The 24,130-nt window shown below is 37.8% G+C and overlaps 1 protein-coding gene across 7 annotated transcripts in view; it reads right to left on the bottom strand.

Annotated features, from left to right (window-relative positions):
• The window catches only part of LOC148947248 (zinc-regulated GTPase metalloprotein activator 1-like), a 261,597-nt gene that overhangs the window by 81,331 nt on the left and 156,136 nt on the right, over positions 1–24,130 (bottom strand). The window contains exon 10 of one of the 7 annotated variants that reach the window (XM_089097353.1): positions 23,147–23,458. The exons of the other annotated variants lie outside the window; for them this stretch is intronic. Within the exon in view, the coding sequence (XP_088953479.1) occupies positions 23,441–23,458 (18 nt within the window). The 3' untranslated portion in view covers positions 23,147–23,440. Of the gene's footprint in view, positions 1–23,146; positions 23,459–24,130 lie in introns of those variants that run through there. 7 annotated transcript variants of the gene reach the window in all.

Here is a 24,130-nt window from a genome sequence, read left to right as displayed (position 1 = left end):
AAATTCAAAGGGCTAGTGCCCTTTTTAATAGTCGAAAGTGATTGGAAGGCAATTCGCCCCCCCCCCCCACGCTCATCATTTCCCCAAACACATCCAATCAAAATTTTAAGATAGCCATTTTGTTCAGCGTAGTTGACTTCCAGATAGAAAATATGTTTTGAGGAGGACACTCCCCCAGAGTCGTCGGGGCAAGGGTTGTAAGTTATGCCCTGGGGGCATATAAGGTTTTTATAGAAAGCTTTGTCGAAGAAACTTCAAAAAAGGCTCATTCGATTGGAAATTCAAAGGGATAGAGCCCTTTTTAATGGTCAAAAGTGATTGGAGGGAAACTAGTCCCCCCCATACCCATCATTCCCCCAAACACATCCAATCAATATTTTGAGATAGCCATTTTGTTCAGCGTAGGCTAGTTGATTTCCAGATAGAAAATATGTTTTGAGGAGGACAATCCCCCATAAACCTCAGGGTAAGGGTTTTAAGTTATACCCTGGGGGCACATAAGGTTTTTATAGAAGCCGTTGTCGTAGAAACTTCAAAAAATGCTCATTCGATTAGAAATTCATAGGGCTAGTGTCCTTTTTAATAGTCAAAAGTGATTAGAGGGCAACTAGCCCTCCCCCCACGCCCATCATTCCCCCAAACACATCCAATCAAAATTTTGAGATAGCCATTTTGTTCAGCGTAGTTGATTTCCAGATAGAAAATATGTTTTTGAGTAGGACAATCCCCCACAACCCTCAGGGCAAGGGTTTTAAGTTATGCCTTGGGGGCATATAAGGTTTTTATAGAAGGCGTTGTCGTAGAAATTTCAAAAAAGGCTCATTCGATTACAAATTCAAAGGGCTAGTGCTCTTTTTAATAGTCAAAAGTGGTTGGAGGGCAACTAGCCCCCCCCCCCCCCCGCCCATCATTCCCCCAAACACCTCCAATCAAAATGTTGAGATAGCCATTTTGTTCAGCGTAGTTGATTTCCATATAGAAAATATATTTTTGAGGAGGATACTCCCCCACAACCCTCAGGGCAAGGGTTTTAAGTTATGCCCTGGGGGCATATAAGGTTTTTATAGAAGGCGTTGTCGTAGAACCTCCCTCAGGGCAAGGGTTTTGAGTTATGCCTTGGGGGCATATAAGGTTTTTATAGAAGCCGTTGTCGTAGACAATTCAAAAAAGGCTCATTCGATTAAAAATTCACAGGGCTAGTGCCCTTTTTAATAGTCGAAAGTGATTGAAGGGCAACTACCCTCCCCCCCACGCCCATCATTCCTCCAAACACATTCAATAAATATATTAGATAGCCATTTTGTTCAGCGTAGTTGATTTACAGATAGAAAATATGTTTTTGAGGAGGACAATCCTCCAAAATCCTTAGGGCAAGGGTTTTAAGTTATGCCCTGGGGGCATATAAGGTTTTGTATAGAAGGCGTTGTCGTAGAAACTTCAAAAAAGACTCATTCAATTGGAAATTCAAAGGGCTAGTGCCCTTTTTAATAGTCAAAAGTGATTGGAGGGCAATTTCCCCAAACACATCCAATCAAAATTTTGAGGGCAACGAGCCCTCCCCCCATGCCCATCATTCCCCCAAACACATTCAATCAAAATTTTGAAATAGCCTTTTTGTTCAGCGTAGTTGATTTCCAGATAGAAAATATGTTTTTGAGGAGGAGAATCCCCCACAAACCTCAGGGTAAGGGTTTTAACTTATGCCCTGGGGGCATATAAGGTTTTTATAGAAGGCGTTGTCGTAGAAACTTCAAAAAAGGCTCATTCGATTAGAAATTCAAAGAGCTAGTGTCCTTTTTAATAGTCGAAAGTGATTGGAGGGCAACTAGCCCTCCCCTCACGCCCATCACTCCCCCGAACACATCCAATGAAAATTTTGAGATAGCCATTTTGTTCAACATATTTGATTTCCAGATAGAAAATATATTTTTGAGGAGGACACTCCCCCACAACCCTCAAGGCGAGGCTTTAAGTTATACCCTGGGGGCATATAAGGTTTTTATAGAAGGCGGTGTCGTATAAACTTAAAAAAAGTCTCATTCGATTGGAAATTCAAAGGGCTAGTGCCATTTTTAATAGTCGAAAGTGATTTGAGGGCAACTAACCCCCTTCTCGCGCCCACCTTTTCCCCAAACACATCCAATCAAAACTTTAAGACAGCCATTTTATTAAACGTAGCTTTAAGTTCTGGAAATAAGGTCTTTGAAGATGACAACTCACCCACAGCCCTCAGGGCGAGGTTTGTAAGTTATGCCATGGGGGCATATAAGGTTTTTATAGAAGGTGTGGTCGTAGAAACTTCAAAAGGGCTCATTCGATTTGAAATTGAAAGTGGCTAGTGCCCTTTATATTAGTCGAAAGTGATTAGAGGGCAACTAGCCCCCCCCCACGCCCATCATTCCCCCAAAAATATACAATCAAAATTTTCAGATATCCATTTTGTTCAGCGTAGTTGATTTCCAAATGGAATATGTGTTTTTGAGGAGGATACTCCCCCACAACCCTTAGGGCAAGGGTTTTAAGTTATGCCCTGGGGACATATAAGGTTTTTATAGAAGGCGTTGTCGTAGAAACTTTAAAAAAGGCTCTTTCGATTGGAAATTCAAAGGGCTAGCGCCCTTTTTAATAGTCGAAAGAGATTGGAGGGCAACTAGCCGCCCCCCCCCACGCCCATCCTTCCCCTAAACACATCCAATCAAAATTTTGAGATAGCCATTTTGTTCAGCATAGTTGATTTTCAGATAGAAAATATGTTTTTGATGAGGACACTCCCCCCCAACCCTCAAGGCAAAGGTTTTTAGTTATACCCTGTGGGTATATAAGGTTTTTATAGAAGGCGTTGTCGTAGAAACTTCAAAACAGGCTCGTTCGATTGGAAATTCAAAGGGCTAGTGCCCTTTTTAATAGCCGAAAGTGATTGGAGGGCAACTAGCCCCCCCCCACGCCCATCATTTCCCAAAATACATCCAATCAAAATTTTAAGATAGCCATTTTGTTCAGCGTAGTTGATTTCCAGATAGAAAATATGTTTTTTAGGAGGACACTCTCCCACAACCCTTAGGGCAAGGGTTTTAAGTTATGCCCTGGGGGCATATAGGATTTTTATAGAAGGTGTTGTCGTAGAAACTTCAAAAAAGGCTCATTCGATTGGAAATTCAAATGTCTAGTGCCCTTTTTAATAGTCGAAAGTGATTTGAGGGCAACTAGCCGCCCCCTACGCCCATCCTTCCCCCAAACACATCCAATCAAAATTTGAGATAGCCATTTCGTTCAGCGTGGTTGTTTTCCACATAGAAAGTATGTTTTCCAGTAGGACGTTCTCGCACAGACTCTAGAGCAAGGGTTTTAAGTTCTGACCTTTGAGCATTTAAAGTTTTTATATAAGGTCGTGTAGTAGGACCTTCAAAATAGGCTCTTTTGATTGAAAATTCAACGGGCTAGAGCTTTTTTTAATAGTCGAAAGTGATTTGAAAGCAACTAACCCCCCCTCTCACGCCCACCTTTTCCCCAAACATATCCAATCAAAACTTTGAGACAGCCATTTTATTAAATATAGTTTTAAGTTCTGGAAATAAGGTCTTTGAGGATGACAACTCACCCACAGCCCTCAGGGCGAGGGTTGTAAGTTATGCCCTGGGGGCATATAAGGTTTAGTATAGACAACATTGTCGTATAAACTTCAGAGAGGGCGCATTTGATTGGAAATTGAAAGTTCTAGCTCACTTTTTAAGTGTCAAAAGATATTGGAGGGTAACCAGCTCCCCCCCCTAAACCCTATTTTCCCAAATGCATCCAATAAAAATTATAAGATAGCTATTTTGTTAAAAATAGTTCAAAGATCATGTAAAAAAAATTCCGGTATTGACACACCCAACCAGGGCCCGAGGGCAGGCGTTAAAAGTTATGCCCTGGGGGAATATATGGGCTTTATGGATGGGATGCTCGTATTAACTTCAAAGAGGTATCATTTGATTGGAAATTGAAAGTTCTAGTTCACTTTTTAAGAGTCAAAAGAGATTGGAGGGCACCTTGCCCCCCCCCCCCCTCCACACCCTTTTTTCCTCAAACCCATCCAATAAGAACTTTGAGATAGCTTTTTTTTTTTAAATAGTTCATAGAACATATAACGAAAGCTCAGGGGTCAACACAGCCCCCTCCAGGGCCCGAGGGCAGGTGTTGTAAGTTATGCCCTTGGGGAATATATGTTTCTTATTGAAGGGATGCTCGTAAAAAGTTCAGAGATGGCTCATTTGACTGGAAATTGAAAGTTCTAGTTAAGTTTTTTTCGAGTCAAAAGTTATTGGAGGGCAACAAGCCCCCACGTCCCTTTTCCCCAAATGCATCGAACAAAAAGTTTGAGATAGCTATTAAGTTAAAAATTTCTCAAAAGTCAGATAATAAAAGCTCAGGTGTCATCACAACCCCCCCGGGCCCGGGGGTAGGCGTGGTAAGTTATGCCCTGGGGCATATATTGTTTGTATGAAAGGGATTCTCGTATAAACTTCGGAGAGGACTCATTTGATTGGATATTGAAATCCAGCCCTTTTTAAGAGTCAAAAGTGATCAGAGGGCAACTGGCCCCCAAAGCCCTTTTCCCCCAAATAAATCTGATAAAAAATTTGAGGTAGCCATTTTGTTAGAAATAGTTCAAAGATCATATAACAAAACTGCTTTACGTATGGTCATTTCGTTAAAAATAGTTCAAAGGTCAGATAAGAAAAACTCCTGTGTCGACACAACCCCCCCCCCGGGGCCGGGGCAGGCGTTATAAGTATTGATCTGGGGGCATATATGGCTCTTATGGAAGGTATACTCGTATAAACTTCAGATAGGGTTCATTTGAATGGAAATTAAAAGTTGCAGTTCATTTTCTCAGAGTGAAAAAGATCGGAGGGCAACTACCCCTCCCGCCCTGCCTTTGGGCGTATCGGATGGATAAACCCATCCGATAAAAATTGCAGATAACCATTTTGTTAAAAATAGTTCAACCATCATATATTGAAACTCCAGGGTCGAAACAACCTCCCAGGGCCGAGGGACAGGCGTTGTAAATTATACTCTGGGGATTTATATGGTTTTTATAGAAGGGATAGTCGTATAAACTTCAGAGAGGCCTCATTTGATTGAAAATAGAAAGTCCTAGTTCACTTTTATAGAGTCAAAAGAGACCGAAGCTTAATCTAGTCCCCCCACGGCCTTTTTCCCCAAACCAATCCGATAAAAATCTTGAGATAACCATTTTGTTCAAAATAGTTCAAACATCAGATAATAAAAACTCCGTGGTTGACACAAGCCCATTTTTTCACTTTGATATTGTTACTTTGATGTCAGTTTTGATACTTTGATAAATATTTGATTTTTTTTAAGTTTGATTTTGAAATAACGAATTCTTAAAAACATGAAACTTCTTGCAATCAAAAACGAACAAAAATTAATTTTTGAAAAAACTTTCCCAAAAAATCTGTTGTTCAAAGAAAAGTAAAGGCCATTATAAACTTAAGCTCAGCAGATACAAATACCTTTCAAAATTCAAACTCAAAACGACCAGAAATTACTATTAAAGAATAAATGAAACCCAAAACGAACATAAATTAAATAAACAATCATAGCAAAGAACATACAACAATTAACAATATAAATGAATAAATAGATCTTAAAGTGAGTAATGCTTTGATCGAATATGAAAATCAAGCTTAAAACGAAAAAAAATATTTTGCTATTAAAGTATAAATGATACTTAAAACGAACACAAATAAAATAAACAATCAATACAAAGAAACTTGCAGTAGATATTGATTTAACCGAAAAACTACTCTTAAAACGAGTGAGACTTAAATTGAATATGTAAATCAACTTGAAACGAACAAAAATCACTACGAACAAGGGTTTGGGTATCGCCCCCTTCTCTTACTGTAAAAGTCTAAAACCTACTGCGTCATTGGCGCTTTATTGAAAACCAATTTTTATTACAAATATTTTTCTTTTGTACTTAATATTGAAAATAAACATTAAAATTATAGTCAAATTTTGAACTGATGAGCTTTCAGCAATTAATATCATTATACATCAAATATTCAGTTTAATTTATTAGTTCTTTCTTAAGTTGTTCAAGACCAATATAGTTTCACTACACACCAGAGTTCACTGCCCCCTTCCTTAACTATAAATTAAATTAAAAAAACAATCCGAAAAAATCAGTTTAACAGCTGGTATAAAGAGTCATTTTAAACTCGATCTCATTATATAATACTACTTGTTAAATTACAAACTCAAAACTACTAGAAGATGCATCTAAAAAAGAACTGAGACCGAAAGCAAATAAAAACCTAATAAGCAATCATAACAAAAAAATACAACAAGTAATGATATAAATGAATAAATAGATCTTAAAGCGAGTAATGCTTAGATTGAGTATGAAAATCAAGCTTATGACGAAATAAGTATTTTCCTATTGAAGTACAAATGAAACTTAAAACGAACAGAAATTAAATAAACAATCAATGCAAACAAACATACAATAGATATTAATGTAAATTAATAAATAAATCTTAAAAAGAATGAAACTTAAATTGAATGTATAAATTAAGCTTGAAACAAACAAAAATCAACACAAACAAGAGTTTGGGTATGACCTCCTTCTCTCACTGTAAAAGTCTAAAACCTACTGCCTCATTGGCGCTTTACTGAAAACCAATTTTGTGACAAATATTTTCTTTTGTACTTATCTCTGAATGTAAACATTAAAATTATAGTAACTTTTTGAACTGATGAGCTTTCAGCAATTAATTTCATTATACATCAAATATTCAGTTTAATTTATTAGCTCTTTTTAAAGTTTTTAAAGACAAATATAGTTTCACTACGAACAAGTGATTGGATAATGGCTCCTCTCCTTACTGTAAATAAAAACCAAGAGCCTACTGCGTCATTGGCGCTTAACTAAAAACGGATTATATTACAAACACTTTCCTTTCCAGTTCTTACAGCACTGAACATAAAAATACAATTACAGCGAAATAAATTCTTGAGCTGATGAATCTTTCAAAAATCAATAACTCTATACACGAACGGTTCAAAAGGATGTAGTCTGTACTTTCCAAGATTTTTCAAAGTGCTTATGTATGTCAGCAAAGTGTTGCCTGTAAAGTAGGCCTTAGAAGCTTACTACAAGAATAGGTGACTTGTCCCCAACTCGTGGTTGTAGGTGTTATTGATCGTGTAGAGCTCGCTCTATACAGTCAATTTAAGCTTTACTTGCTTAATTTATTGATTATCTGCTCGATTTGATAGCTATTGTATGTTTGTTTGAGTTGATTGTTTATTTAATTTCTGTTCGTTTTAAGTTTCATTTGTACTTATTTTTTCGGAAAGTTTTTTTAATTAATTTTTGTTCGTTTTTGATTGCAAAAAATTTCAAGTTTTTAAAAATTCCTTATTTCAAAATCAAACTTAAAAAAAAAATCAAATATTCATCAAAGTGACAAAACTGATATCAAAATAACAATATCAAAGTGAAAAAATGGGTTTGTGTCTACCTCGGAGTTTTTATTATCTGATGTTTTTAACTATTTTTAACAAAATTGCTGTCTCAAACTTTTTATCGGATGGGTTTGGGGAAAAAGGGCGTGGGGGGACTTGATTAAGCTTCGGTCTCTTTTGACTCTATAAAAGTGAACTAGGACTTTCTATTTTCAATCAAATGAGGCCTCTTTGAAGTTTATACGAGTATCACTTCTATAAAAACCATATAAATCCCCAGAGTATTATTTACAACGCCTGTCCCTCGGCCCTGGGAGGTTGTGTCGACCTTGGAGTTTCAATATATGATGGTTGAACTACTTTTAACAAAATGGTTATCTGCAATTTTTTCGGAATTTTTTCGGAATTTTTTTTAAAATTAATTTATAGTTAAGGAAGGGGGCAGTGAACTCTGGTGTGTAGTGAAACTATATTGGTCTTGAACAACTTAAGAAAGAACTAATAAATTAAACGGAAAATTTGATGTATAATGATATTAATTGCTGAAAGCTCATCAGTTCAAAATATTACTATCATTTTAATGTTTATTTTCAATATTAAGTAAAAAAAAAAAATTGTAATAAAATAGGTTTTCAGTAATGCGCCAATGACGCAGTAGGTTTTAGACTTTTACAGTGAGAGAAGGAGGCGATACCCAAACCCTTGTTCGTAGTGATTTTGTTCGTTTCAAGTTGATTTGCACATTCAATTTAACTTTCACCTCGTTTTAAGATTTATTTATTCATTTACATTAATATCTATTGCAATGTTTGTTTGCATTGATTGTTTATTTAATTTCTGTTCGTTTTGAGTTTCATTTATACTTCAATAGCAAAATATATTTTTCGTTTTTAGGTTGATTTTCATATTCAATCAAAGCATTACTCGCTTTAAGATCTATTTATTCATTTATATTATTACTTGTTGTATGTTTTTGCTATGATTGTTTATTTAATTTATGTTCGTTTTGGGTTTCATTTATTCTTTAATAGTAATTTCTGGTCGTTTTGAGTTTGAATTTTAACAGGTATTTGCATCTGCTGAGCTTAAGTTTATAATGGCGTTTTTTTTCTTTGAAAAAATTATTTTTCGGAATTTTTTTTTAATTAATATTAATACATGTCAAAGGGTATTCAGGTGAAATTTTAGGGAATGTAAAGGAGAATGTTAAATTAAATCAATAGACAATATGTGCATCCAGGTTATCAATAGGGAGTATCTGCAATATCTTAGGAACGACTAAGGGCATTAAAATGAAACTTTCAGGGCTAAAACTACTACTACTACTACTAAAACTACATGTAACTGGCATTAGAATTACTTCCAAACTGTGGCTGCGACTACTTGCGACTTCAACTACGACTATTAGTGACTACAACTGCGACTAGTTGTGACTCTAACTGCGGCTACTAATGAATGCTTCTGCGAATATTTAGGACTGCAACTGTTTGTGACTGTGACTACTTCTGATTTCAACTACTTGCAACTACGGCTACCTACGATAGTGAATGCAAATGCGACGAGTTACGACTGCGAATGCAACTACTACCACTAGTACTCCGATTGTATCTGCGACTGTGACTGCTGCTACATCTAATGCTACTGCTGCTACTAACACTACTGCTAAAGTTACAAAGTTGACATTTTAGGGAATGTTGAGGAGGATATTATAAACTATCTCCAAAGACTCTATTTGTATCCAGGTACTCAAAAGGGCGTTTCTGCAACATGTAAGAACTACTCAGGGTATTCAGTTGAATCTGACAGATAATTTTGAGGGGGATGCTACCAAACGACACTAGGTGCATCCAGGAGGTCAAAAGGGCGTACTTGGGCGTGTCTCTATTGATTTCAGGGACGGCTATAAGTAAGTAAGTAAGTAAGTAAGTAAGTTTATTTATAACCCGCAATATAAAAAAATGCGGAGTAAAAAAGAAAAAAAACAAAATAATATTATCCACAAGGAAATAATAAAAAAACACAAAATAAATAACATAACAATATTTTTAATTCTCTAATCTGGAAAAAAACATAAATGAGGGGGTCACTGGCGCATATCTTCCTTGAAGTATTGGTCCTCGGGTCCTTAGCAATGTTGTCAAGCACCACTAGAGGGTCGATAAGTCCAAAATGAGAAATAATCTTGTAATTTCTGTACCACCTTTGTAAATATAGCAGGAATTTACAATAAAGAAAGAAAAACGAGCAAAAATGGGTTTTTTTAAGGCCAAATGAAAATACTGAAAAAACACAACAAAGCGAATATTTCGAGAGGAAAAACACCTCTCTTCTTCAGCGCGAAACAAAATAATATATCCAATGAAAGGACCGAGGAAAAAAAGCAACAAAAAACAAACACGGAAAATCAGTGTGAAAAGAACCAAAAACCAAAGAAAAAACCAAAAACTTAAAAGATAAATAAAACTGAATGAGAGCCAAAAATTATAGGAATTAAAAACACACCTCTAACTAACATAAAAGTAAGTTATTCGCCAATATCCACTATTTGCACAAAATCCAAAAAATTATGAAACTGCCATCGACGGATACTAGCGTATCCGTCGCTAGTACAATATTTAAAATAACCTCTCCTTAGCTGAAGACGGTCTTTTTTGCGCATTAAAGGCAGCAAACTGGAAAGAAAAAGAATTGCAGGAGAGCAAAAACTATGGTAAAGTTTACATAAGCCTCGGCGGTTGTACCTCCCTCTAATAGGCAAGATTTTACCATATAAGAAGCGAATACACTGCAGAGCACTAGCAACCAGAGACGAGCATGTAGTCAAAAGTGTATCAGAAAAAGTAATACCAAGCCATTTCAACTTTGAGACACATTTGAGTAGCATTGTACCCCATGTAAAGGAGGAGATGGTCTAGAAATATTAAGACACAGAAACTCGCATTTTGAAGCATTTACAGGAAGCCGAATCATACTCAAAGGATTAATCAGAACATTTAGATTTTTTGTGAGGCCTGACTAACTAGCAGAACATCATCAGCATAGACAATGTGACTAACAGCAGCATTTTCTAAAAATACAATGGTAGACAGCATTCACAGATAGTCCGCAGGCGCAGTTTTAAAAATATATGGAGACAGCACACCGCCTTCCCTGACTCTCTTCGTTACTGAGATAGGCTCGGATATATTAAATATCTCTTCAGACCAAACCAACCAATTGGATAATCCATAAGGAAGAACGTTTACTATCGAAGAAATAACTCCCCGTTTAATTAAGTATTAAAGCGCTTGCGAATGTACAACGTTGTCAAAAGCGCCCGAGATATCAACCGAGCAAAAATAAAGTGGCCTTTTTTGCATTTTTGCCGAGACTAGCAACTGACCAAGCATATGATGGGCATGAAAACAACCCAAACCGGTTCTGAAACCAACTTGATAGTCTGAAAAATTACATTTAGTCCAAACTTCAGGCAACACGACATACTCTAACATCTTGCTCATGAAGCAGGACACTGTAATTTGTTAATAACTGGAACACTGATCTGAGTCCTTTTCCTTCTTCAAAACTTGATGTTACGATTCCCGAAAGAAAACTATCTGGAACTAATAACTGGACTAAGCACATCTTGAATAGGGACTGAATGTGCGCTAACAATAATAGATAATTAATGGTGAAGTGATTGTAACATAGACCATCTATATCAGGAGCATATGATTTCTTAACACTCTTAAAAGCCTGATAGATATCACCACTAGATATTGCCGAAGACTTGCTAGACTTGCCGAAGAACTCGAGGAACAGTATTATGCAATAAGGAAAATTTATGGACTGGATAGAATGATTAAACGTAGAAAAAACACAAATGAGCAACAAAATCACTGATTTTGATAATCAAAACATCAAGTATCAAGTTGAAACTTTCAGGGACTACTAAAGGGGTGTTAAACTAAATCAAAAGACACTATATGCATCAAGGTTGTCAAAACGGTATATCTTCAATGCCTCAAAAACATTTAGCTGTATTAAGGTGAAACTTTCAGAGAATGTTGAGAGGAATTTTGAACTTAAGGACACTATGTACATACCGGTTGTCAAAAGGGCGACGCTGCAATATCTCAGAATAGGTACTGTTGTTGAGTTGAAGCTTTCGTGAAATGCAGCTAATGACATTTAGCTGAAATTTTTAAAGAAAGCTGTGGGAGGCATTGAGATAAATCAAAAGATATTATGTGCATCCAGGTTGACAAAATGGTGTGTAAATATCTAAGGAATGGTAAGGGTATAAGTCAAAATTTTCAGGGAATGTTGAAATAAATCAAAGGACCATATTTGTATCCGATTTTTAGAAAGGTCGTATTTGCAAAATCTCAAGAATGGCTTTCAGGGACGTTGAAACGTCATCAACTTTAGGTAATGTTTAGAGGGACGTTAACTCATTCAAAAGACGATATGTGCAGCCAGTTGTCAAAATAAACTCTTTTCCTAACGATACCTAGCAAATGCTCACGTTAAACTCACAAATGAAAGAGTTTAAAATGTCAAAAATAGAGAGCTGAGTGATGCTTCCGATGTATATTCATTCTCTTACTCCATTGTCATTCTTATGCAATAATTTGAACGTTCTCCCAGGAATATTCTTTCGAATATGTTTATCAACCAACAACTGGTAAATCAAGATCTTAGTTCAAGAAACATTTCAAACCATGGTTGCAAATAGAACAAAAGTTATAGAATTATTTTACTGAATGTAATTAAAGACAACGCTCAGATTACGTTACGCAACTCAAGAATTAAAATAGAATCTTATATTTTAATTCTTAAGTCGAAAACCCGAAAAACTGGAGAAATATTTATTATATTTGCCAGTAATAAAACCAGTATTTATTAAATTTTATTTAGTTTGCCAGTATTTATTAAATAAAAACTTCCCTAAAACAAAATTTTCCAAAGAAAAGTAAAGAGCCATACTAAAACTTAAAACGAGCAGAAGCAAAGTCCTATAATAATTCAGACTTAAAACGAACAGAAGTTAGTATCAAAGAATAAAGGAAACCCAAAACAAATAGAACTAGGAATAAATAATCACATCAAACATTAAGATAGCGGAAGCAAATATAAATGAAATATACATCCTAAAACGAGTAGGAAATTAAATGAATACACAAGTCAAAGTAAAACGAACAATAATTTCTACAAACAGGAATTAGGCCATTGTCCATCCCTAACCGTAGGCCTTCTAAAGCCTATTGCGTCATTTCCGCTTTACTGAAAACAAAATATATTTAAATATTTTTGTTTGAAATTATAGCATTGAAAAAATTCATGTTACATAAAATCTTGAATTACTGAAGTAGAACTTCCCTAGACTTAGAGTATGTAGAGGATTAAGTGCCCTAGATAAAAATTTCGGCAAAACGAATAAATTTCTGGAAATTTTGAGTGTGCAGGACGGAAGTATAGGTTTAAAATTTAATGTTAACAGAACTAGATTCCAGGAATTAATATCACTATACATTAAACATTCAGTTTGTTTTCATTATTTTTTTCCAATCATTTTGATTATTATAGTGATTTATTTTTTATTTTTCGTCGACTTTAAAAAGTAAAGCACCCTGTTCAAGAAAGTTTTAGTGTACTTTTTAAGAGTCAAAAGTGATTGGAGGGTAACCAGACCCTCTCCAACCCCCATTAATTACCTAAACACATCCAATCAAAATTTTGAGATAACCATTTTGTTCAGCATAGGTGGAAGGTCCAGTTACTATGTCTCTGGGGATATTAGGGATGTCAACCCCTCCCCCCCCCACCTCATATCAGAGCAAGGGCTGTAAGTTGCGCAATTTGCCCGTTGTTCATATATAATATTTGTATTGGGAAAGAGGGCATGTTTGATCTTTGGCGTTCAAAAACACCAAGTTTATTCAAGTGAAGCTCTTAGAGAATGTTTTGGAGAAAGTTGAACTAAATCAAAACATGTTCTGAGCAAACTGGTTGTCAAAAGGGGGAAATTCAAGAGTGAATGAGGGTATTGAATTGGAACTTTAAGGTAATGATGAGGGGATGATCAATTGATCAAGGGTGTGTTCAAGGGATGTTGATCTAACCAACAGGCACTAGGCGCATGTTGCCACTATTACTACGACTACTACAACTGATACGACTGCTACTCCTACTGCGATTAAGGATATTAAGATGAAACTTTCAGGGAATACTCTGTGCATACTGCTACTACTACTAGGGCTAAGGATAGGAAGTTGAAACTTTCAGGGAATGTTTATCAAAAGGGCATATCGTCAGTATCATAGGAATGGTCTAGGGTATTAAGTCCAAGCTTTCAGGATATGTTAAGGGGGATGTTGAACTAGGCAAAATGCAAAATGTCCATACTACTACCACTACTAACGCTACTACTACTTCTGATACAACAACTACCTCTACATCCACTAATATTATTACGACTGCTACTGCTACAACTAATACTACGGCGGCTACTACTACTACTGAAGCTAATATTGTTACAGTGAAACTTTCAGGGAATGTTGAAGAAAATAGTGAATTAAAATGAAGCAAACTATGTAGTTGCAGGTTACTAAATGTCCGTAACAGCTATATCTCAGAAACAGTTTAGACTATTAAGTTGAAACTTTCAGTGCAAGTTAAGAGGGATATTAAACCAACCAAAAGATACTATATGTATACTGACCCTACTACTTCTACTACTACTACTGACACTACGTTTAAGACTACAGGTATTAGATAGACATTTTCAGATAATGTTGGTTGGCATGTTAAATTAAATTAAATGTTAAATTAAAGGCTGTCAAATGGTCGTATCAAAAGTACATCAAAAACAGCTTAGAGTATTAAGTTGAAACTTTCAGAGAATGCTTAGGGGTAGGTTGAAATAATAAAAAAAAAGACTATGTGCATCCTATTACTATTAATAGTACCATGGGCGCCCGTAAGCTGAATTTCAGGGGGGGGCACAGGGACGTACACAGGGATGGGGGGCCTCCAGGCCCCCCTCCCGAAATCTCCCGATTTTTTTCATTTTCCCATGAAACAAATTCCTGCGTACGTGCCTGGGGGGCAAACCTCGTCTAATTGGCACTTTCAATTGTATATAATAGAAATCTCAGAACAAAATATAAAAATAAGGCAACATCATTCAGCCAGGGGGGAAGGGTACCCTCATGTCCCCCCCCCTTTATGGGCGCACATGAATAATACCACTATTACTGCTGTTGGTATTAATATTATTAAGGCTTATGGTATCAATGTCGAATTTTTAGGGAGTATTGAGGGGGATGTTAGGCTAAATCAAAACATAGTGTAAGTGCATCCCAGGGGCGGATCCAGGATTTTGTTAAGGGGGGGGGCAAAATAGGTTGATCCGATAAACTTGCGTTACGAACAAGTCTAATTAACGCAAACTTGAGTTAATTAAGTAAATTACACTACTTTAGAGTACTCTAGGGGGGCACGCCCCCTCACCCCCTGGATCCGCCACTGGTGCATCCAGGTTGTCAAAACAGCATAGATACAATTTCCTGGGAATGGTATTAAGCTTTATTATTCGGGAAACATGACGATGTATAAAAGTAAATTAAACAACACTATGTGTGTCCCTATTTTCAAAAGGACATATGCTATTAAAAATTGTTGAAATATTTTCTCCAATATATAAATAGCAAGCCAAACCATGGATTCAAATAGATAAAATCGAAAAGATTTAAAATATTCTCTTCTTTACTAATGAAAAAGACTACGTCAATAAAAACTGAACAAACATTAATTTACAAAGCTTTTTCCACGAAAGTTTTTCAAAGAGAATTAAAGAGCTACATTAAATCAAAAATAGGCAGAAATCAAGTAAAATAATTGTCTAAGTATAAAACTACCAAAAAATAGCCATCAATAAATAAATGAAACCAAAAACGAACAGAAATTGCAATAAATAATCAAGTCAAACTCAAAACGAGCAGAAACTAAGAAGATTGGGACTGGCACTCCCTCCCCTCATGCGTCCTGAAGACCAGAATATAATTGTGCTTTACAGAAAACAAAATAGATTTTAAATGTTTTCACTTCTTTAGTTTTAATAAATCCAAAATTATTAAGACTTTAAAGTGGTAGACTTAGGTCGCAAGCCCACTACTACATTCTTTACACCCTACCAAGGATATAAGCAAGGGCCAGAATCTAGAAATCGGCACCCCTCCCCCAATCCTAAATGTTTTGAATTTCATGACACTTCTAATTGAAATTATCAAATAAAGTTAGTTTTTTTTATTATTGACCCCATCTTCAAATATTTTTATTACTGGGCCCCCCCCCCCCCCGAAAAATTCCTATGTATGTGTCTGCCATCATTGTAAATCAAGAGGGTTTTAAAACAAAGCCCGAAAATTTCATCACTATGATAATACCAGTCTTAATCAACTTTTTATTAGATTCAGCCACCAACTGGATCGTGCTTTCTATATTTATCTTCTGCCATAAATGATGATAAGATTCCGGACAGTATGTCGTCCACGATGATCTTCAAACAAAAAATATCTATTGTCTCTCAAATATCATTTTGTTTTATGACTCCGTTTCCATTCCTTGCAAATAAAGAAACGTGATATTAGAGATAAGCAGGTTTAGTCTAAGAGAAATTGCTATTTATCCTTTATTACCGGTGACTTTCAAGACCTGTATTTTATTCAACATAAATTAGATTTGAATATGTTATGCTACTGCAACTCCCGAGATAGTCACATCTACCCCTTTTGATAGTACAAACTACAAACACTGTTCCGTCTCATTTTTTTATTATTATTACAAACTTCGTGGCCATCAATAATGATCATCTCGGTAGAACTGGTAAGTTCTTCATTTATTTTCAGCTTTGATGTATATGTTGTACACAAGCTTGAATACTTCAAGCAAGGGATTTTCAGGGGTTACTTGTGCTGGGGGGCTATTCAAGTGTCGACAGATAGTCAGGCAAAGCTCATTTTTAGGTATTCCTAACAGGATAGACCCTACTCAAGATAGTCCTACCGGGCTATGTTTTGGCCAGATGCTCTTAAAGTCTTTGTTCTTTAAGGAGGAAGCTTCGACAACTCCTGTGATGTAGGGGAATGCATATATTTGTAAAAGAACAATACAGTTGTCACGTTTAAAAGATGTTGGATCGATTGTAGGAGTTTGACATCAGGATTTCCCTAAGTCGCTACGCGAGCTGCTCGATTTTATTTTACGATAACTCCAAGATTCCTGGAGCTAGAGGATATCACTTTGCTGAGTTGTTCTACTCGCATGAAATCTGAAGAAAAGTTGACTCCTAGAAAGCGTATTGTATCTAAACTTTTTATTACCACTCCTTTGGAGATAAAGTAAGGGTAAGATTTCATAACCTCGCCTGCGTATGCAGCCTGTCCCAAGCCAGGATAAAGAGGGAGGGTTGGGCTGTGGGATTGCGACCCACACCCGGGACCTCAAGGGCCTTCCCTCGGGGGGAAATCCTAACTGCAACTGAAACATCAAGTTTGAGCCTCGGATTTACGAACCCCCTTTTGATGACGACCTCTGCATGCCCACGGATAAGATTTATGAATGCGAAAACAACACCTCAAATTTGGCTTCTGGAACGTCCAAACAATGTTTCAAGACTCCAAGACTTAACAGGTGCTAAGAGCACTGGAAGATTACGACCTTGACCTTCTGGCTCTGTCAGAAGTTCGATGGCTAGGATCTGGATCAAATAAACTGGATGGAGATGTGACCATTATATACAGTGGATCGCAGCAAAATCGTGAATACGGAGTAGCCCTAATGATGACAAAACAGACTTCCCAAGCTCTACTAGAGCGGACACCGGTGTCACCTAGAATCCTGAAAGTCCGCTTCATCGGCGCGCATGTCAAACTGTCAGTAATAGTATGCTACGCACCCACCAATGACGCCACCGACGAAGCAAAAGACGAATTTTACAGAGCTCTCAACTCCGTGGCAAACGACATACTACGGCATGACATGGCATGTTTTCTAGGAGAATTAAACGCGAAATTTGGGAAGAACTAATACTTTCCCTCGGAGGATCTCGGCGAGGGTGGCCTTGGCCAGCGAAAAGAGAACGGAGAGTTACTTATCGACTTCGAGCTCCTTAACAACATAGTAACTGGAGGTACTCTATTATTTCATTGGGATGTATACAAACATTCTTGGGTATCTGCCCATGGCCATACCCGAAATCAGATTGACCATTGTCTTTGGAGCAGGAAGTGGAGATCAAGCCTATTTGATATAAGGGGATATAGAGGAGCTGACGTTGGCTCAGATCATAATCTGATGGCAGCGAAACTCCGCCTCAAATTGAAAAAGAAATAGAAAAGCAAATACGGCTCCCTTAAACCCAGGCCCCCAAATAGGCTCCATAAGGCCCCCAAATAAGGCTCCGAGTCTTTGACTCGCAGAAACTGAGGTTAAGAGAATTCAACCAAGCCTTTAAACTAGAGATAGGGAATAGATTTGAAGCCTTGTCTTTACTAGATGACGCTGATAGAAATCAATACTGGGAAAGCATAAAGTTGTGCTTTCAAGATGCCGCAAAAGCCGCCACTGGGTACCGCATGAGCCCAAAAGACCAGTGGCTATCTGACCAAACATGGGAACTCATAGAGACAAGGAAAAAAGTAAAAGCATCACTTATCCAAAGACAAACCCCCGACCAACAGATCCTCAGAAACGATGAATACAGAGCCGCGGATAAAGAGGTAAAGAAGAGTGCCAGAAAACACCAGAGAAACCTGCTGGAGCGAAAAACAGCGCAGGCAGAACAGGCGGCAGAGAGAGGTGATTCAAGAGCCGCCTATAAAATCATTGATGAGATTATTGGAAAGAAATCCTCTATTCAACATAAACCAGTAACAGACCCCTCGGGCATCCTGATAACACAGCAGTCTGACATAAACGAAGTTAGGGCCAGTCACTTCGATAAGCTGTTGAATAGCCCTCCACCAGAGGATCCCCCAGAGATCCCAGCAACAACACTGCTTTCCTTAGATATCAGCACGGATCCGCCGTCATCCACTAAATTTATAGCAGCAGCAAAGAAGCTGAAAAATAAGAAGTCACCGTGCAAAAACAGGATAACCGTGGAAATAAACAAAGCGACTGTTATGACCTGCCTCAAGTTCTGGACAGCGTTGTTCGCAGTAATCTGGACGACCACCAAAATACCTTCGGATTGGAAACGTAGCACGCTTGTGAGGATCTTTAGGAAAGGCGATGCGTCCTACCCAGGCAACTGGCGAGGAATCTACATGCTTTCCATACCTAGAAAATTGCTGACGCACATTTTACAGCAGAGAATCAGCTCGACAGACACCTTCGCGACGAGCAACATGGATTCAGACCGAACCGTTCATGTGCAGACTTGATATTAACCCTACAGCTACTGACGGAAGAAAGCAGAGAATGGCGCTCCAAACTCTATATGATATTCATCGATTTAGAGAAGGCATTTGACTCAGTAGACCACCAAAGTCTATGGAAGATCCTACTGCATTACGGAATCCCTGAAAAGATAGTTTCACTGATTATGCGTTTTATGAAGATAGCGAGTGCTGTGTAAAGACACCAAATGGCCAAACTCGTTTCTTCCGCATTCTGTCAGGAGTTAAGCAAGGTTACGTCTTGCCATCGTTACTTTTCGTGATCCTCATTGATTACATACTGCGAAGTACAAGCACAGACGGAATCCAGTTGAATCCAGAAACACGCCTCGGTGATGTAGACTTCGATGACGAAATCGTCGTCCTAGAATCATGCAAGCAAAGACTCCAAGAACTCCTTGAAAAAGTGATGGAGAGAGGTGGCCATGTCGGCCTGAAAATAAATAATGAGAAAACAAAATGCGGCTACCACAGATTCACCCCTGAGCATCACTTGCGGAGACCAACACATAGAGCAAGTCGTCCATTTCAAATACTTGGGAAGCATAATAGAAAATACAGGATCGACCAAAAAAGAAGTGGTCACAAGAATCGGCCAAGCTAATGGGACATTTAATAGATTACGGAAAGTATGGCGGTCCCAAAGCTTCTCTATGCGGCTAAAGTTACGACTCTTCAATAGCAATGTTATGCAAGTGCTGCTTTACGCAGCCGAAACCTGGCACCTGAACCACGAACAAGAGAAAAGAATACTTGCATTCGAAAACACATGTCTCAGAAGAATTCTCAAAATCCGTTGGCAGCAGAGAATAACAAACCAATCCATCCGTGATAAGACTGGCCAGCCTCTTGTGACATATATCATAAGAGTCCGCCGATGGAGATACCTTGGTCACGTGCTACGTATGGACAATCTCCGACTACCAAATGCAGCGCTCCATTGGCAGCCATCGGGTCCACGCCACAGGGGCACACCCAGAAACACCCTGCGTCGAACGTACCAGACAGATCTCCGTAACCTGCACAAATCAATCCAACCTCAGTGGGAGGACATACTCGCAGCAGCAAACCGGCGGGAAGATTGGTGGCTCCTCCTTGATGCCCTGGGTGCCTCAGGAGGGACAGGCGGATCTAAGGTCTTAGTTAAGGTAAGATTTCATACTCCGTGCCTTCGAAATAAGAAGCTATTTTGTTTTAGATACATTGAAGCAGACAAGCTACACATCCGCCCACATCTCAATTTTTTTTCAAGTCATTCTGATGTCTTTTATGGGTTTGCTGGGATCGGTTCTCCATTAAAGCTTGTTCCAAGCTCTAATAAAATCATCCCAGTCTTCGTCCGATTTAGCTGAACATTATTTCTTGTGTTTGAGCCCATAGAATGTCTCATAACAAATTAAAATGATTAGTTAGAAAAAATGGCCGAAATGACACAGATAAAGAAACTAAACAAAGTCAGAATTAACACTATTTATTTAATGCTTATATTCCCAAATTCCTTAAGGTTTTTTTCCTAGTATCCCTCCATTTTAAGTCACGCACAATTATTCCCCGTCTGAATCAGCCTCGGCCTCGCAGCACTTCCTACAACAAGAGCACAAAATATCGCAACCTCTATCTGCACATGGACATTTTTGTCCCAAAGATTTACACTTGCAATATGGTGAAGTTTTCTGAATAAAGGAAGGCCAAGCAGGAAGGGTTGATTTAATGGGGATTATGCCTCTGTCCTTCATCTCCCATCCAAAATCAAGCAGAGAAAGGTACGAGGGGCAAGGCATAAGGGCGTGCAGCATAATGCACCTTTTCACATGTAAGGCAAAGGAGTCGTCGGTTGAAGGCAGGCTCTTCAACGTTTTCGGCCGAGGGAACAAGTGAACGCGGAATTCATTCAAGCACGAAAATTCCTCTGGTTTTCTGTATGAGGCGATCAAAATCTCGGAACGCAGCATCATAATATCTTCCTTAAGTTCAGCTATTCGGTCGATTTGTCCCAAAATCTGTTAAATAAGAGCAGATATTCGAGGTTACCACGGCACAGTTGATCTATGGAACGTCTTCTTTCCTTTGGAGGAAATGAAGCTCTCAGTATCATATCCGGTGAAACAGTGCGAAAACACAGTTGAATTCACTAGAGAGGATGGGAGTCAATTTTCAAGTTCAGTGATCGAAATGACTTTGATGATCACAATGTCTATGTCATTTGCTTCCACGATTACATCCCTGCACCCCGTCCAGGCACAGAAACCCGTGTAAAGAGCGACACGGGTATCCGCTTCTTCATGTATGCTGCTCACTTCATTAGCGAATCTCTCGCAATTTGCAGTCTGGTTACCTGGACTCAGTTGAACTATTCCAGTTCTATCTGCAGATCCTCCTGATAGATGACAACCCTCCCCCCATAGCCCTCATGACAAGGGTCGTAAGTTATGCTTTTGGGGCATATAAAGTTTTTATAGAAAATTTTGTCATAGAAACTTCAAAAAGGGAACATTCGATTGGAAATTGAGAGGACTAGTGCCTTTTTTATTAGTCCAGAGTGATCAGTGAGTAAATGCCTTTCTCCACGCCTATCATTTCTCCAAACACTTCCAATCACAATATTGATAGAGCCATTTTGTTAAGTGTACCAGAAAGGTCTGGAAATTATGTCTTTGAGGATAACAAATCCCCCAGCCCTCAGGACAAGGGTTGTAAGTTATGCCCTGGGGACGTATAGGGTTTATATAGAAAGTGTGGTCATATAAACTTCAAAGGGTGCTCATTCGATTGGTAATCAGGCGTTCTGGTGCTCCTTGTAAGAGTCAAAGTAATCAGAGGGTAGCTACCCTCTCACCCCTACACACACGTCATACTGTCCCGAAATGCGTCTAATAGAAATTTTGAGATAGCCATTCTATTCAAAAATAGTCTAAATATCATGTAACAAGGCTTTTGGTTAGAAACAAACCCCAGAGATTACGGGCAAGGGTTGTAAGTTATGCCTAGGTGGTATTAAAGGTTTTTATGGAAGGGATGGCTGTTTAACTTCAGACGAGGCTCAGTCTTTCTCCCTGAACAAGACTATTTCAATATAAAACGAACAGAAATTAATAAAAAAAAATACTTTTTGCAGAAAATAAGTTTTTTTTAAAAAAAGTAAAGAACTCATTAAACCGAAAATAGAATCAAATAATCTACCAAGCATACAACTACCACAAATCCGTATCAATAAATAAATAAAACCCAAAACAAACAGAAATTAAAATAAGTCAAATTCAAAAAGAGAAGAAATTAATTTGAGTAGTGCTCTAAACCCTATGCTTTCTAAAATCCAGAATATAATTTGTACTTTACTGAAAAGCTACACATCCGCCCACATCTTAATTTTTTTCAAGTGAGTCTGATGTCTTTTATGGGTTTGCTAGGATCGGTCCTCTATGAAAGCTTGTTCCAAGCTCTAATAAAATCATCCCAGTCTTCGTCCGATTTAGCTGAACATTATTTCTTGTGTTTGAGCCCATAGAATGTCTCATAACAAATTAAAATGATTAGTTAGAAAAAATGGCAGAAATGACACAGATAAAGAAACTAAAAAAAGCCAGAATTAACTCTATTTATTTAATACTTCTATTACCAAATTACTGAATGTTTTTTTCCTAGCATCCCTCCACTTCAACTCACGCGAATACATTCCTCAGCTGAATAATCCTTGGCATTACCGTACCTTCCAAAGCAAGATTACAAACTATCACACCCTCTATCTGCACATGGACATTTTTGTCCCAAAGATTTACACTTGCAATATGGTGAAGTTTTCTGAATAAAGGAAGGCCAAGCAGGAAGGGTTGACTCAAAGACATAATTTCAAGACCTTTCAACTACGTCGAACAAAATGGCCATATAAAAATGTTGATCGGAAATCTTTGGGGAAATGTTGGGCGTGGGGGGGGGGGGTTGCTATTCTCTCTCTGATTACTTTCAACTATTAAAAGGGCAATAGCCCTCTCAATTTCCAACCGAAAGAGCCCTTTTTGAAGTTTTTACGACAACACTTTCTATTATGACATTATATGCCCCCAGGACACAACTTACAACTATAGCCCTGAGGGTTGTTCGAGGTTGTCATACTCAAAAACTAAATTTCCGAACCCTTCAACCACGTTCAACAAAATTGCTATACCAAAACGTTGATCAGAAGTGTTTGGGGTAATGATGGCTATGGGGGGGGGGATATTCACCCTCCGATCACTTTTGACATTAACAAGGGCACTGGCCCTCTCAATTCCCAATTGAATGAGTCCTTTTTGAAGTTTCTACAACAATGCTGGCAAAGACCAAATTTCCAGAACTTTCAACTACGTTGAACAAAATGTCAATCTCAAAATTTTGACTGGATGTGTTTGGGGAAATAGCTGGCTTGAGAGGGTCTTTAGTTGCCCTCCAATCACTTTTGACTATTAAATAAGGCACTAGCGCTTTCAATTTCCAATAGAACGAGCCATTTTTGAAGCTTCTTAAGCATCTCTCTATGATGTTCAAGTAAACCGGTAGGCCTGGAAAAAAGAAGAAAAAAAAGACCGTTAATGTTTTTTAACTTTTAGCTATGGGCTGTGGTTCGCTCTTTACTAGGTTGAAGCTACTACATCAATCTAGACATTGAGTCCACTGCAAATTCTCCCAAGAAAATAATTCATATCGGAATCTGTGAAATCTAACAGATGGTATAATTTTGAAAAACCTAGTAAATATAAGCAATAGCATTAATTGAGCCATTAAACATCTATCTACGATGGTGTGGTAGCCTGGTAATGTTTCAGTAGCTTACTGATGAGAAAAAGATTTATGAGATTCACTAAGTGGTCTAGAAAGGGGAGTGTAAGATAGGAGTTCTTGTAAGCCTTCAGTTAAAGGCTCTGAAACATAACTAATACAATAGTACCTGTTTTGTACTTCAGAGCTATTCCACTCTAGCAGTGATACCAAAAATGTTGTTTACATTCCTATGTCATAATTACGAATGGTAGAATTGATAATAAAAAAAGCACGTAGATATGAGCAATGGCTTCAAATAAGCCATTAAACATAACTCTTATAAGTTCTGCTAGCCCAATAGCCCCAGCTTTTCCACTTGAGACATTGCACCAAAGGTGCCATTTTTATTGCCCTTTGGAACTTGCAGATGGTGGATATTATAGGAAGAACGTAGATACGAGCAATATCTTTTA

This window comes from Artemia sp. Qi Xiang Cuo, chromosome 11, assembly GCF_049724085.1.
Source record: "Artemia sp. Qi Xiang Cuo chromosome 11, ASM4972408v1, whole genome shotgun sequence".
NCBI lineage: Eukaryota > Metazoa > Arthropoda > Branchiopoda > Anostraca > Artemiidae > Artemia > Artemia sp. Qi Xiang Cuo.
Note: the sequence above shows the minus strand (reverse complement) of the source record. Positions and strands in the feature narration are given on the sequence as shown.